General features: G+C 54.3%; 1 protein-coding gene across 3 annotated transcripts; it reads left to right on the top strand.

Moving 5' to 3' along the window:
* Positions 1-1,191: 1,191 nt before the first annotated feature.
* CDKN1A (cyclin dependent kinase inhibitor 1A) lies at positions 1,192-10,178 on the top strand. Of its 3 annotated transcripts, none has more exons than XM_047101810.1 (3): positions 1,192-1,295; positions 7,058-7,507; positions 8,621-10,178. In XM_047101810.1, exons 2-3 carry the CDS (start codon positions 7,063-7,065, stop codon positions 8,668-8,670), a joined length of 495 nt encoding a protein of 164 aa, XP_046957766.1. In that variant the 5' UTR covers positions 1,192-1,295; positions 7,058-7,062; the 3' UTR covers positions 8,671-10,178. The 3 variants fall into 3 exon arrangements, with proteins under 3 accessions (XP_046957766.1, XP_046957768.1, XP_046957767.1); XM_047101812.1 differs by lacking the exon at positions 1,192-1,295 and adding an exon at positions 1,340-1,362; XM_047101811.1 differs by lacking the exon at positions 1,192-1,295 and adding an exon at positions 1,361-1,427.
* Positions 10,179-11,101: the final 923 nt, after the last annotated feature.

Here is an 11,101-nt window from a genome sequence, read left to right as displayed (position 1 = left end):
TGAACTCACCAGCTGTGAGATCATGACCTGAGCCCAAGTCGGGCCCTTAACTGACTGAGCCACCCAGGCGCCCCTGTTCTCAGCAATTTTTTAAAAGCTAAAACTGCAAATGTTTTAGGTTAAAGGAGGCAAAAATGGAGTGCAAGAGGGGCTGGGGGTGGGAACTGGGTGGGAGGAAGTGGGCACCTCGCTTGCTTCCGTATCTGGGAGAAGCACTAGTGGATATTTCCAGAATTGTCTTTCATCAATGTCACCTTTAAATGAAGGGTGCTGGGTGTTTCCCTCTTTCTAGAGCCACTATGTAAGAGAGGGCAAGGGGCAGAGGGCTCTGGGTGGGAGGCAATAGGCCTATGCCCTAGGGATGCCTGGGTAGTTCGGTTGCTTAAGCATCTGACTTCATCTCAGGTCATGATCTCAGGTTTGAGTCCCACATCTGGCTTGCTGCTGTCCGCGCAGAGCCCACTTCATATCCTCTGTCCCCCTTTCTCTCTGCCCTTCCCCGGCTTGTGCATGTTCTCTCTCAGAAATAAACACTAAGAAGAAAATGGGCTCGTGCTCCAACCGCAGCTATTTATTTGCTTGCTGTGTGACCTGAGTCAGATCACTGAACTTCTCTGAACCTGTTACCTTTAGTTCTATGGGCCTTGATTTCCTCATCTGTGCAATGAAAGGGACTGGATCCCTTTCTGGCCTCCCAGATGTTTTGTTGAGGTGTCTGGGTGTTTCAGGCGGTGCTTTGGGAGAGGTGGTCTAGGGAGAGAACCTAGGAATAGTGATGCTATAGTGGGCTTTTCTGGGAATTCCAAAGTGAGGGACATCTTTTTTATTATTTATGGAGTTTTATTTATTAATGGTCACCCCTCATGCTCTTTTCGGGGCCAGAAAGAGGGCTTATGCTAAGAATGCCATCCCTTCCTGAGGAGTGCCAACTCACACCCCAATGAAAACCACCCAGATTTGTAGCTCAGTTAGTTTCCCCACCAACTGTGTAGCGCACACACGCCCAGGCGCGGGGTGGTGGGGGGGGGGAGGGAAACGCCCTCCAGCAGCTGATAACATTGGCATCTGAGTTCTGAGGTTCTAGAGCGCGGCTGGGAGCTACGAGCGTCCCGCGGCCCTGGAAGGGCGGTCCCAGGCCTTCAGCGGGCGGAGCAGCGGGTCCCGCCTCCGAAGCCATCCTTTATAAGAGCAGCGCCGGGCGGTGCCAGCAGAGGTGTGAGCCACCGCTCCAGTCTGTGACCTGGAGACCCGGAGCCGGGCGCGGATTCACGGAGCCACCGAGACCCTCAGAAGAGGTGAGGGAGTCGTGGCAGGCAGGAGCCGACCCTGGACCGGCAGCTCTGAGCCGAGAAGTGTCTGCCTGTGCGTCCGTTCACGTCCGCGAGTGTGTCCTCGCGGGTGTGTGTGTGTGTGTGCTGTCTTCACAGGTGAATGGCGTGAGTGGGTCGGTGCGCGGGTCTGGGGTTTGCTTCCACGGGTGTCTCCGTAAGTGCCCGTGTGACGGAGGCCGAGTTTGGCGGAGACTCCGGGCGGAGGGGGGGCAGGAGTTGGAGGGATCGATCCCTGCCGCGCTCCCGTCCCTTTGAAACAAAGCAGGGTGGAGGAGAGGCGGGCACCCGGGCGCCGCGGACCCCCGGCGCCGTTAGCGCTAGCGGCGAGCAGCTGGAGCCCCTGAGCGCCAAGCTCCGGGAGGGGCGGGGAACGCGGAGCCGAGCAGGTTCATCAGCGATCCGCTCCGGGGCAGCTCCCGGATCCACTAGGTGCCGTCTCCCCGCCCCGAGGTCTAGGTTCCCGACGCCTCCGTGTCCGCCACCGCTGGGCGCTGAGGTCAGCGCGGGCTGTGTCCCTGGTCCTTGGGAACGTGTTGGTACACGTCCCTTCAGGGCAATCGAGGAGGTGACTCATGGTGACAAGGAGACCCCGGGAAACGAACCGGGTGAGGTCAGAGCCCCGCCCGGGCTGGTGGGGGACAGTGGCGCCCCAGAAGTCAGCTTCCCGGCCCTCGGCGGTCTCTGACCCCCCACCGCCCCTCCATCAGCACAGTGACCTATTTGGCTGGCACCAAGTGTTCTCAGGGAAGCCGGGGACGCCAGGAGGTCCAGGACTGGTTGTGCGGTCCCCGCCTCGCAGCGCGCCCTCGAGGACGCGGAGCGGTGGCCCCGCGCGGGGTGGGCCCACGCCAGCCAGTCGGTTTGAGAAGAGCAGGAGTCGGACACACCTCTGTTCCATCGCGCCCGCCGAACCCCGGCCCAGCTTGCCCGCGACTCTGGGTGCCGGACTCCGCGGAGGGAGCGCAGCCCTGCGCAGCGGAGCGGCGGGGCGTGCAGCCCTCGTCCGGGAAGAGGGGGACGGGGAGGGGTCACAAACGGAGGGTGGGACTTCGGGGGGGGGGGAGCGCGACGCTGCTCCGGGACTCTGTCAGCAGCATCCAGGGGCTCCCGGCGCCCCCTACCAAACTGCCCTCTCCAAGGGCGACAGGTCTGAGCGGAGCCGGGGGACGACGAGTCGTCCTTCGAACGCCGCCACCCTGCGCGGGCCACAGTGCATCCGTCCTGTCGGGGGCCCTCTGGGGACCCTGGTGCCCTTCTAGTTCGGACAAGAATCTTGGATTTACTAGGGTTTGGCACTTTAGGGCGCCAAGGCAGCTCCCCCCTCCCCTCCCTCCACGTCGCGTTTCGAGGAGGACTTTCGAGCGGTTTTGTTTTCCTTGCTTTCGTCTATTTTTATTTTCCAGGGATCTGACTCATCCCGTGCTTTGGGCGTGGAGATAAGGTGGAGGGCCCAAACCTCTGCGCGCCTGTGCGTGCTGTGTGTGTGTGTGTGTGTGTGTGTGTGTGTGTGTGTGTCACAGAGGAGCGCGCGGTTTCCCAACAGTGGCGGGGCTTTCGGAAGCCTGGCTGGCTCAGCGTGACGTGTTTGCGGCCCCTGGTTCTCCTCCTAGTCCCCACCCCCCGCCACCTCCAGAGGGTGACGCGCAGCCCGAGTGGAAGCGAAGTTTTGGCGGGTGGGGAGAGCTTTGCAGGAAACTGACTCATCACAACTCCCTGCTGCTGTCCAAGGCTCTGCCCACGCACCTCCGACCCTGCGCCTGATTTCCTGGCGACCAGCGCCCCCTTCCGGCCCCGGCGCGAATAGCCAACACGCCTTCCCGCGGAATGCGGTTTCACCCGCCTTTCCTTCCCGCTCGCTTCGCCTGCGCAGAGATCGCTCGCCGCTTCTGCCAACGCCCCTTAAAAACAGTACCCCATTGGTTCAACAGTGTGTAATGAGTCCTTACTGTTTACTTCGGAATTAAAATTGGTTGATATCTAAGGCACGAAGGCCAACAAAGGAAGCTCTTCTCAGTTACTTGTTTGTAAAACAAGGGTTTGTGTTTCTCAGCTTTCCCTGAGCTGAGAGTTATAATGGTAGTGAGATCAGATTTTGATGCGGAGCCTATGGGAGCCATATGGGCTGGGGTGTTAGGAGAAAGGATTCTGGTCCCAGCTCCTGGAAGCCAGGGAATATCCAGCGTCTTGATGAAATCCTAGGCAGGCGCCTCCTCCTTGTGCCAATGAGGCACTGAGACCCAGAATGTCCATTTCGGCCATCCTGTGTATCCCCTCTTGAATGGCACCCCAAAAGTGCCCATCTGGGGAACTGCCAAAAACCTGCTTAAATCCCCCTTAATTTGAGTTAATTAATCTGGGAAGAGAGGGACCTATCAATATGGTTTTTTTTGTTTTTGTTGTTGTTTTGTTTTTTTAGAGAGAGAGAGCGAGCGCGGGCGCGCGCAAGCAGGGGAGGGGCAGAGTAAAGAGGGAATCCTAACCAAGCAGGCTCCACACTAAGGGCAGAGCCTGAAGCAGGGGCTCTATCCCCACCCTGGGATCACGACCTGAGCCAAAATCAAGAGTCAGTGGCTGTTTTGACCGAGCCACCCAAACAACCCTGTATTTTTTTTTTTTTCCCTTGAGAGAGAGTGTGAGTGGGGGAGGGCCAGAGGGAGAGAATCTCAAGCAGGGTCCATACCCATCGCAGAGGCCCCAGTGGGGATCCATCTCATGACTGTGAGATCATGACCTGAGCCAAAAATCAAGAGTGCAGTGCTCAGCTCTTTGAGCCACCCAGGTGCCCCTGGATCTGTATTTGTAAAAAGCTCCCCAAGTGGGGTGCCTGGTTGGCTCAGTTAAGCGCCCAACTTCGGGTCAGGTCATGATCTCCACAGTCGATGGGCTCCAGCCCCGCGTCGGTCTGTGCTGACAGCTCAAAGCCTGGGGCCTGCTTTGGATTCTGTGTCTGGATTCTGCGTCTCCCTCTCTCTTTGCCCTTCCCTCACTTGTGCTCTCTCTTTCTCTTTCTCAAACCTAAAAAAAATATTTTTAAAAAAGTTCCCCAAATGATTCTGCTGGGACTGTAGTTAATAATACAAAACTAGAAGAGTAGGGATGAACACCAGAGCGCAGAACGCAGGGCAAACAGGCTTGGGTTCAAATCCTGGCTCTGCCACTTGTGAGTTGTGTGGTCTTGGGCAAGTTACTTAATTTCTCTGAGCCTTCGTTACTTATTCTGTTAAAAAAAAAAAGAGAGAGAGAGAGAGAGCAAACATACTGCACTGGGTAACCCCTCTATGGGGCAGCGGCTCTTGGCCTTTTCAGTTTTCTGGTTTGGGGGCAAGCCTCATATCTCTTCAAACTTTTGCTCTTTAAATTTGGTCTGAGGTCACCTGGTGTCTCTCCTCCCCCATCAGCTCTGAGAGGTGGGGTGGGGAGGGGTAGGTGTGGCAGGGGTCCAGGTCTTCCTGCCCGAGGAGGTCACTCAGAGCCTGCAAAGCAGGACTTGTCCTCGGGAAAACCCAGTCCCTGCCAAGGTTGCACAGCCACTCAGCCCTGGAGTCAGGCCAGAGCAGGGCAGGTGGGTGCCAGCTCTTCGTCATGAGCAAACTCAACCTTGGTTTTCCCTCTTCTGAAGTGGGAGGAGAGGAACCGGGTAGACCGGCCACCTCTAATTTTTCTTGCCTGCAAAACGAGTTCCTTGGATGTAGCCAACATGGGGCAGGGGCTTCCAGGCTGTCTAGACTCCAGATCACCTGATGTGCCTGGCAGGATGTGGCTCAGCCTGGGAGCAATCATTGTCCTGCCCTGCCCAGCCCCTCCTCACCCCCAGGCCTCCAGCTTGATGACATCCTTGGGAAAGGCCCTCAGCACACAGCACCTGTCAGCTGCTGTCTGAAGGAGGTGGTGGCCCGGGGAGTGATGTGGAGAAGGCTCAGCCAGAACTGAACACAGAGAGCAAAATAATAACACTTCTGTTTTCCAAGCACTTCTGCCTACCAGGTGCTTTTCCCAGCATGTTACCTACATTAACTCAGTTAATCCTCACATCTATCCTCTGGGACATTCACTAATACTGTCTCCATTTTACAGATGAGAAAAAATAGAGCCCAGAGAAGTTAAGCCATTTGTCTAGGGTCACCCAGCAGAGCCTGGATTCCAACCCAGGCAGTCTGGCTCCAGAGCCCACACTCTTTTTTTTTTTTTTTTTTTAATGTTTATTTATTTTTGAGACAGAGAGAGGCAGAGCATGAACGGGGGAGGGTCAGAGAGAGAGGGAGACACAGAATCGGAAGCAGGCTCCAGGCTCTGGGCCATCATCAGCCCAGAGCCCGACACGGGGCTCGAACTCACGGACCGTGAGATTGTGACCTGAGCTGAAGTCGGACGCTTAACCGACTGAGCCACCCAGGCGCCCCCAGAGCCCACACTCTTAACCACAAGAGCCAGCCTCTCAACTCTGTTCCATCTGCCTTGCCTGAAGGGACTCCCTGACCTATTATTGCTTGAGGATGCTTCCACAGTTCCATTTTATAGCTGAGAAAACTGAGGCCCAGAGATATTAAGTGACATTTTATTTTTACAATTAAAAAAAAAATTTAATTAAAAAATTTTTGTTAATGTTTATTTATTTTTGAGAGAGAGAGAGAGAGAGAGAGAGAGAGAGAGAGACACGCAACACGTGCGGGGGAGGGACAGAGAGAGAGAGGGAGATACAGAATCCGAAGCAGGTTCCAGGCTCTGAGCTGTCAGCACAGAGCCCGACTCGAGGCTCGAGTTCACAAATCGCGAGGTCATGACCTGAGCTGAAGTCGGATGCTTAACAGACTGAGGTGCCCCTTTTTACGATTTTTAAATTAAAAAAAATTTCAGTGACTATTTATTTACTTACTTAAAGTTTATTTTTGAGAGAGACAGAGACAGCATAAGTGGGGGAGGGGCAGAGAGAGGGAGAGAGAGCATCTAAAGCAGGCTCCTCACTGCCAGCACAGAGCCCGATGTGGGGCTCAAACTCACAAAACTGCAAGATCATGACCTGAACCGAAACCAAGAGTCAGACACCTAACCGACCGAGCCACCCGGGCACCCCTTTAAGTGACTTTAAAATTTAGGTAGTAGGCAGCAAAGCTAGGACTGGATCCTAGGTGTTTTTTTATCCCAGGGGCCAGGGTACTTTTGTTTCAGAACAGGGTTATCCCACATGGGCATCTGGGTAAAAAGGGGTTCAGGAGGCCAGAGAAGCTGTCAGCCCGTCCTTTCACAACGCAGAGTTCTAACCGCTATACGATCACGGCCCTTTCATTTGCTACCTGACCTCTTGGCCAGGGCTGGGGTTGGGAAACTACTGGACTCTGGCAATTCACACGTACTTGGGGCATTCGCACCCATGAGGGACACCTCGGGGGGACAGCAAATTGATTTTAGTTGATAAAGCCTGGCGGTAAACAGGACTCTGATCCCTGCTATTGCAATAAACTTGTCTTTGTCAACACAAGTTTGTCCTTCAGCTGCTCCCTCCTCCAGTGACCTTGGGGTGCCAGGTGAACCCAGCTCTGCCCCCACCCGGTGGCTGTTGGTTGGGGACTGGGGACGGCCTGTGGGAAGGCGATGGTGGCAAACCAGCTGGAAGGAGCCAGAGAGACCCCATGTTCTAGGAGGAAGACGTCATCTGAGCCAAGCACAGCCTGGTAAGGTAGGGTCCAATTTCCCAAGTGACCAGGGCCTTACTTGTGTCTCAGCTGCAGGTGCCATGTCGGAGCCGTCCAGGGATGCCCACCAGATCCCACATGGCAGCAAGGCCTGCCGCCGCCTCTTCGGCCCAGTGGACAGCGAGCAGCTGCGCCGAGACTGTGACGCGTTAATGGCAGGCTGCGTGCAGGAGGCCCGGGAGCGATGGAACTTCGACTTTGTCACCGAGACACCGCTGGAGGGCGACTTTGCCTGGGAGCGTGTGTGGGGCCTGGGCCTGCCCAAGCTCTACCTGCCTGCAGGGCCCCGGGGGGGCCGGGATGACCTGGGAGGGGGCAAGCGGCCCAGCACCTCGTCTACCCTGCTGCCGGGGACAGCTCGGGAGGACCACCTGGACCTGTCCCTGTCCTGCACTCTCATGCCTCACTCCCCTGAGGGGCCCGAGGCGTCTCCGGGTGCACCTGGCACCTCTCAGGGCCGAAAACGGCGGCAGACCAGCATGACAGGTGAGGATAGACGCAGGGAAGGACACTAGAAGGAATCAAGACTCTCAGAATCTGTGGTGCGAGGGACCGTGTCTGGTCCTGCAAGGGACCTGTCTGGTCCAGTTTGCTCATTAGGCCGTAGGGAAAGCAAGCCCAGAGAGACAGAGCAACTTTCCTGAGGTCCCATGGCAGGTATACAGCCATGACCAACTCACTAACATCTACTGGGAACATTTATTGTATGTCAGGCCCTTTGCTAAGGTGAATTTCTAAGGTAGGTTTCATTTAGTCCTTAAAGCAGTTCTGTTCCATATAACATTGTTGCCACTCTTTTATAGGAGTGGAAATAAGGCTCAGAGAGGTAGCGTGGTTTGCCTATGGTCCCACAGTGAATTTGCAGTGGAGAGAAAACTAATGACAGTAATTTCCCGGCTGCCCTATCCAGATCTAACTCACCTTCCCCATCACACACACACACACACACACACACACACACACACACACACTTCCATTCAGTCCTCAGAGCACTACACAAATGGTCAACTTCATTTTATATGTGAGGAAACCGAGGTTCAGGGCGATGCAGTCAAGAATGCCACGGGAAATTTACAGCTGGTGCAGAACTAACAATACTGAAGTTAGTGTCTCACATGTATATGGCCCCATCATGGGCAGAACACTTCTCATGGGTTCTCTAATTGCATTCCTATAGCAGTGTGGTTCAATAGAACTGTGCAGTGATGCAAATGTCCAGTGCCACTAGGCGCAATGTAGCCATTGAGCATTTGACATGTGGCTGGTGTGACTGAGGAACCGAATTTTGCATTTTATTTGATTCTAGTTCGTTTAACTACACAGGGCCACCACAGTAGTGGTGGGCAGCTTGGCTTGGAGCAGGCCCACGGATGTTGGTCTGGTTATAATCAGTCATGTCTGGGAAGCGTGGTGGGATGCCTGGTATAACGGTGCCGTGGGAGACGGAGTGGGAATTGCCAGAGTTTTACCCTGTACTTGGCAATGTGTCCCTTTGGCCCTAGGGAGGAGGGCCTGCCCCCTCTGCTGTGGGTTTTGGATGGATGGCTCTGTTGGGCCCTCTTCCTCCTGGCCTGGCTGACTTCTGTTCTCTCTTCCCAGATTTCTATCACTCCAAACGCCGGCTGATCTTCTCCAAGAGGAAGCCCTAATCAGCCCCTCTGGAAGCCTCAAGCTCCTAGAAATGAGGCCCACCGCCCCGCCCCCCCCCACTGCCCCCACAGGCCTCTTCTACACCTTTGCCTTTAGTCCTTCAGTTTGTGCGTCTTAATTATTATTTGTGTTTTAATTTAAACTCCTCCTCATGTACATATCCTGCTTGCCACCACCCTTCCCCCCCGCTCCCCCCCCCAGCCTTTGGCATTTCCAATTATTTAAAAAACCATTAGACAGCAGAATGATAGGTTTATTAGAGGACTAGGTATTTTTATTATGCGAACTATTATTTAAGACGTCTTCATCCTGTGCTCCCCATTTCTGCTCTCCCAGAGGTAAGGTGGGGCTGGCGTGACCCTCACCTTCTGGGTGGTGCTCCCTGGAGGGGCCTGGCTCCTTCAGCTCACCACCTCATGGGGGTTATGAAATTTCTGCCCCTTTCCTGCATTCTCAAACCCGGATTCTTTATCATTTGAGAAGTACACAGATAGCACTTTGAAGGGGGCCCAGCAGGGTGGGGGCATCATCAACACTTTGGAGGCCCCTCCCCTTCTCTGAGGTCGGGCAGTGTGACCTTGAAGTGGGCACAGCCTGGAACACGGCTGGGAACGTGGCACTTTCCTGGCCCCTGATGCCCCGCCCTGCTCTGTGAAGGCACGGGCGAAGGTAGGGTCCTGTAGCAAACCACCCCACCTCCTCTCACCCCCTCTGCCACCCACAGGGAAGCCAGTCTCAATGTTTGGCCTCCCCTGCACTTTTCTAGGAGCCCCAGACGCCCCTCTTTTCCAGCTGGGCTTTCAAGTCCCTCTCTGCTCCGCTCCCCTCCCCCATACCCTTTCCCTCTAGTACCCTCTCGGCCCTAGGTGGCAGCTCTGGGGTGCCTGTCCCCCCAGCTTAGTGGACTGGGAGGGAAGGGGTATGCTAGAAGTAGGGGTCCCCAGTTCTACCTCAGGCAGCTCGAGCAGTGGCCTCCTCTTACCTTCTGGGGCAGAGGTTCTGGTGGTTGGACAGGTCTTCTTGAGCGGGGATCCCTCTGTCAGGGGTATGTCTCGGGGAGCAGAGTTTTCGAGGAGGAAGAGCGTGACACCAGCCCCTGGAACCCCTCCAAGGACCTTCCCCACTGCCCCACCCTCCCCCATTTCATTGCACTTTGATAGCAGCTGAACAAGGAGTCAGATGTTTTAAGATGGTAGGGTAGAGGCTGTGGATAGGGTATGCCAAGTGGGCTAATGCGGCCCTGGGAGTTGGGAGTTACCGTCTTTCCCAGCACTGAGCATTGAGCCCCTGGAGGCATCGAAGCACTTAGTGGGTCTGACCCCAAACATCTTACGTTCCTGTAACATGCTGGCCTGGACTGTTTTCTCCTGGCTCCTCCTGTCTCCACCTAGACTGTAAGCCTCTGAAGGGCAGGGAACAAGTCCTATACTGCTCTGTGCCCTTCATTGCCCCTTCCTCAGTGCTGGGTATACAGCAGGTGCTCAATAAATGTTTCTTGGTGATTTTACTTGTGATATTACCATTGTGGCCCATACGCCTTGTCATTTGTAAGAATGAGTAGGCAGAAGTTCTTTCGGTTGTTTCCACAATTTTAACAATTAAGCATTTAAAGTTAAAAAAACGCAGAGGCTTAACAAACAGACCATGAGCCAAAAAAGACGACAACAAAACAACCACAGTAAACATCACACCTCTGCAAAGATCGCCACGGTCAATATTTTGGTTCCTTGTGTGGTCTTTTTTAGTAAGGGATATGTTACTCACCAGAGAACTGCACCTCATTACTCATGGCGGAAATGCACATTAAAACCACAATAAGATAACACTGTGCATCGACCAGAATGACTAACGTGAAAAAGACAATGCCAAGTGAGGGCAAGGATTAGGAACAACCGGAAGGCAAACCTGGCTGGCAGAAGCATGAAATATTTCAACTACTTTAGAAAACAGGCAATCCCTTCTAAAAATGGCTCCCCTCGTGCCCACCCTATGACTCGAGACTCCCCTTCCTGTTTGTTCTCACGAGAAATCAGTACGTATTTCCACCAGAAGGCACGTTCATGGCAGCGTTATTCTTGACAGACCCAAGCTGGGAACAACCCAAATGTCCACAACAAGAACGGGTGTGTAAATTGTGGTATCTTTCTAGAGTGGAGTATTATGCAACGTTAAAAAGAACAAAGTACTTTATGTGCACGTTTCTGATGATCTGTTCATAGCTAACCACTCCAAGACTTAGTGGCTTAAAACGATGACCTTTATTTGCTCCTGATTCTGCGATTTAGCCAAAAACCGCTTTTCAGATACGGGATAATTCTCTGCTGTATGGGACATGGCTTTGCTCTAGAACCCTAGGGGTCTGAGGTAGGGCTCTCCCACTGGGACTTTTCAGAGACTTCACACTGTCTACTTCTGCCACGGATATTTCTA

The sequence above is a fragment of the Lynx rufus genome, unplaced genomic scaffold (assembly GCF_022079265.1).
Source record: "Lynx rufus isolate CCGP_SWC_20201006 ecotype Redwood Valley unplaced genomic scaffold, mLynRuf1.p SCAF_6, whole genome shotgun sequence".
Classification (NCBI taxonomy): Eukaryota; Metazoa; Chordata; class Mammalia; order Carnivora; family Felidae; genus Lynx; species Lynx rufus.
Note: the sequence above shows the minus strand (reverse complement) of the source record. Positions and strands in the feature narration are given on the sequence as shown.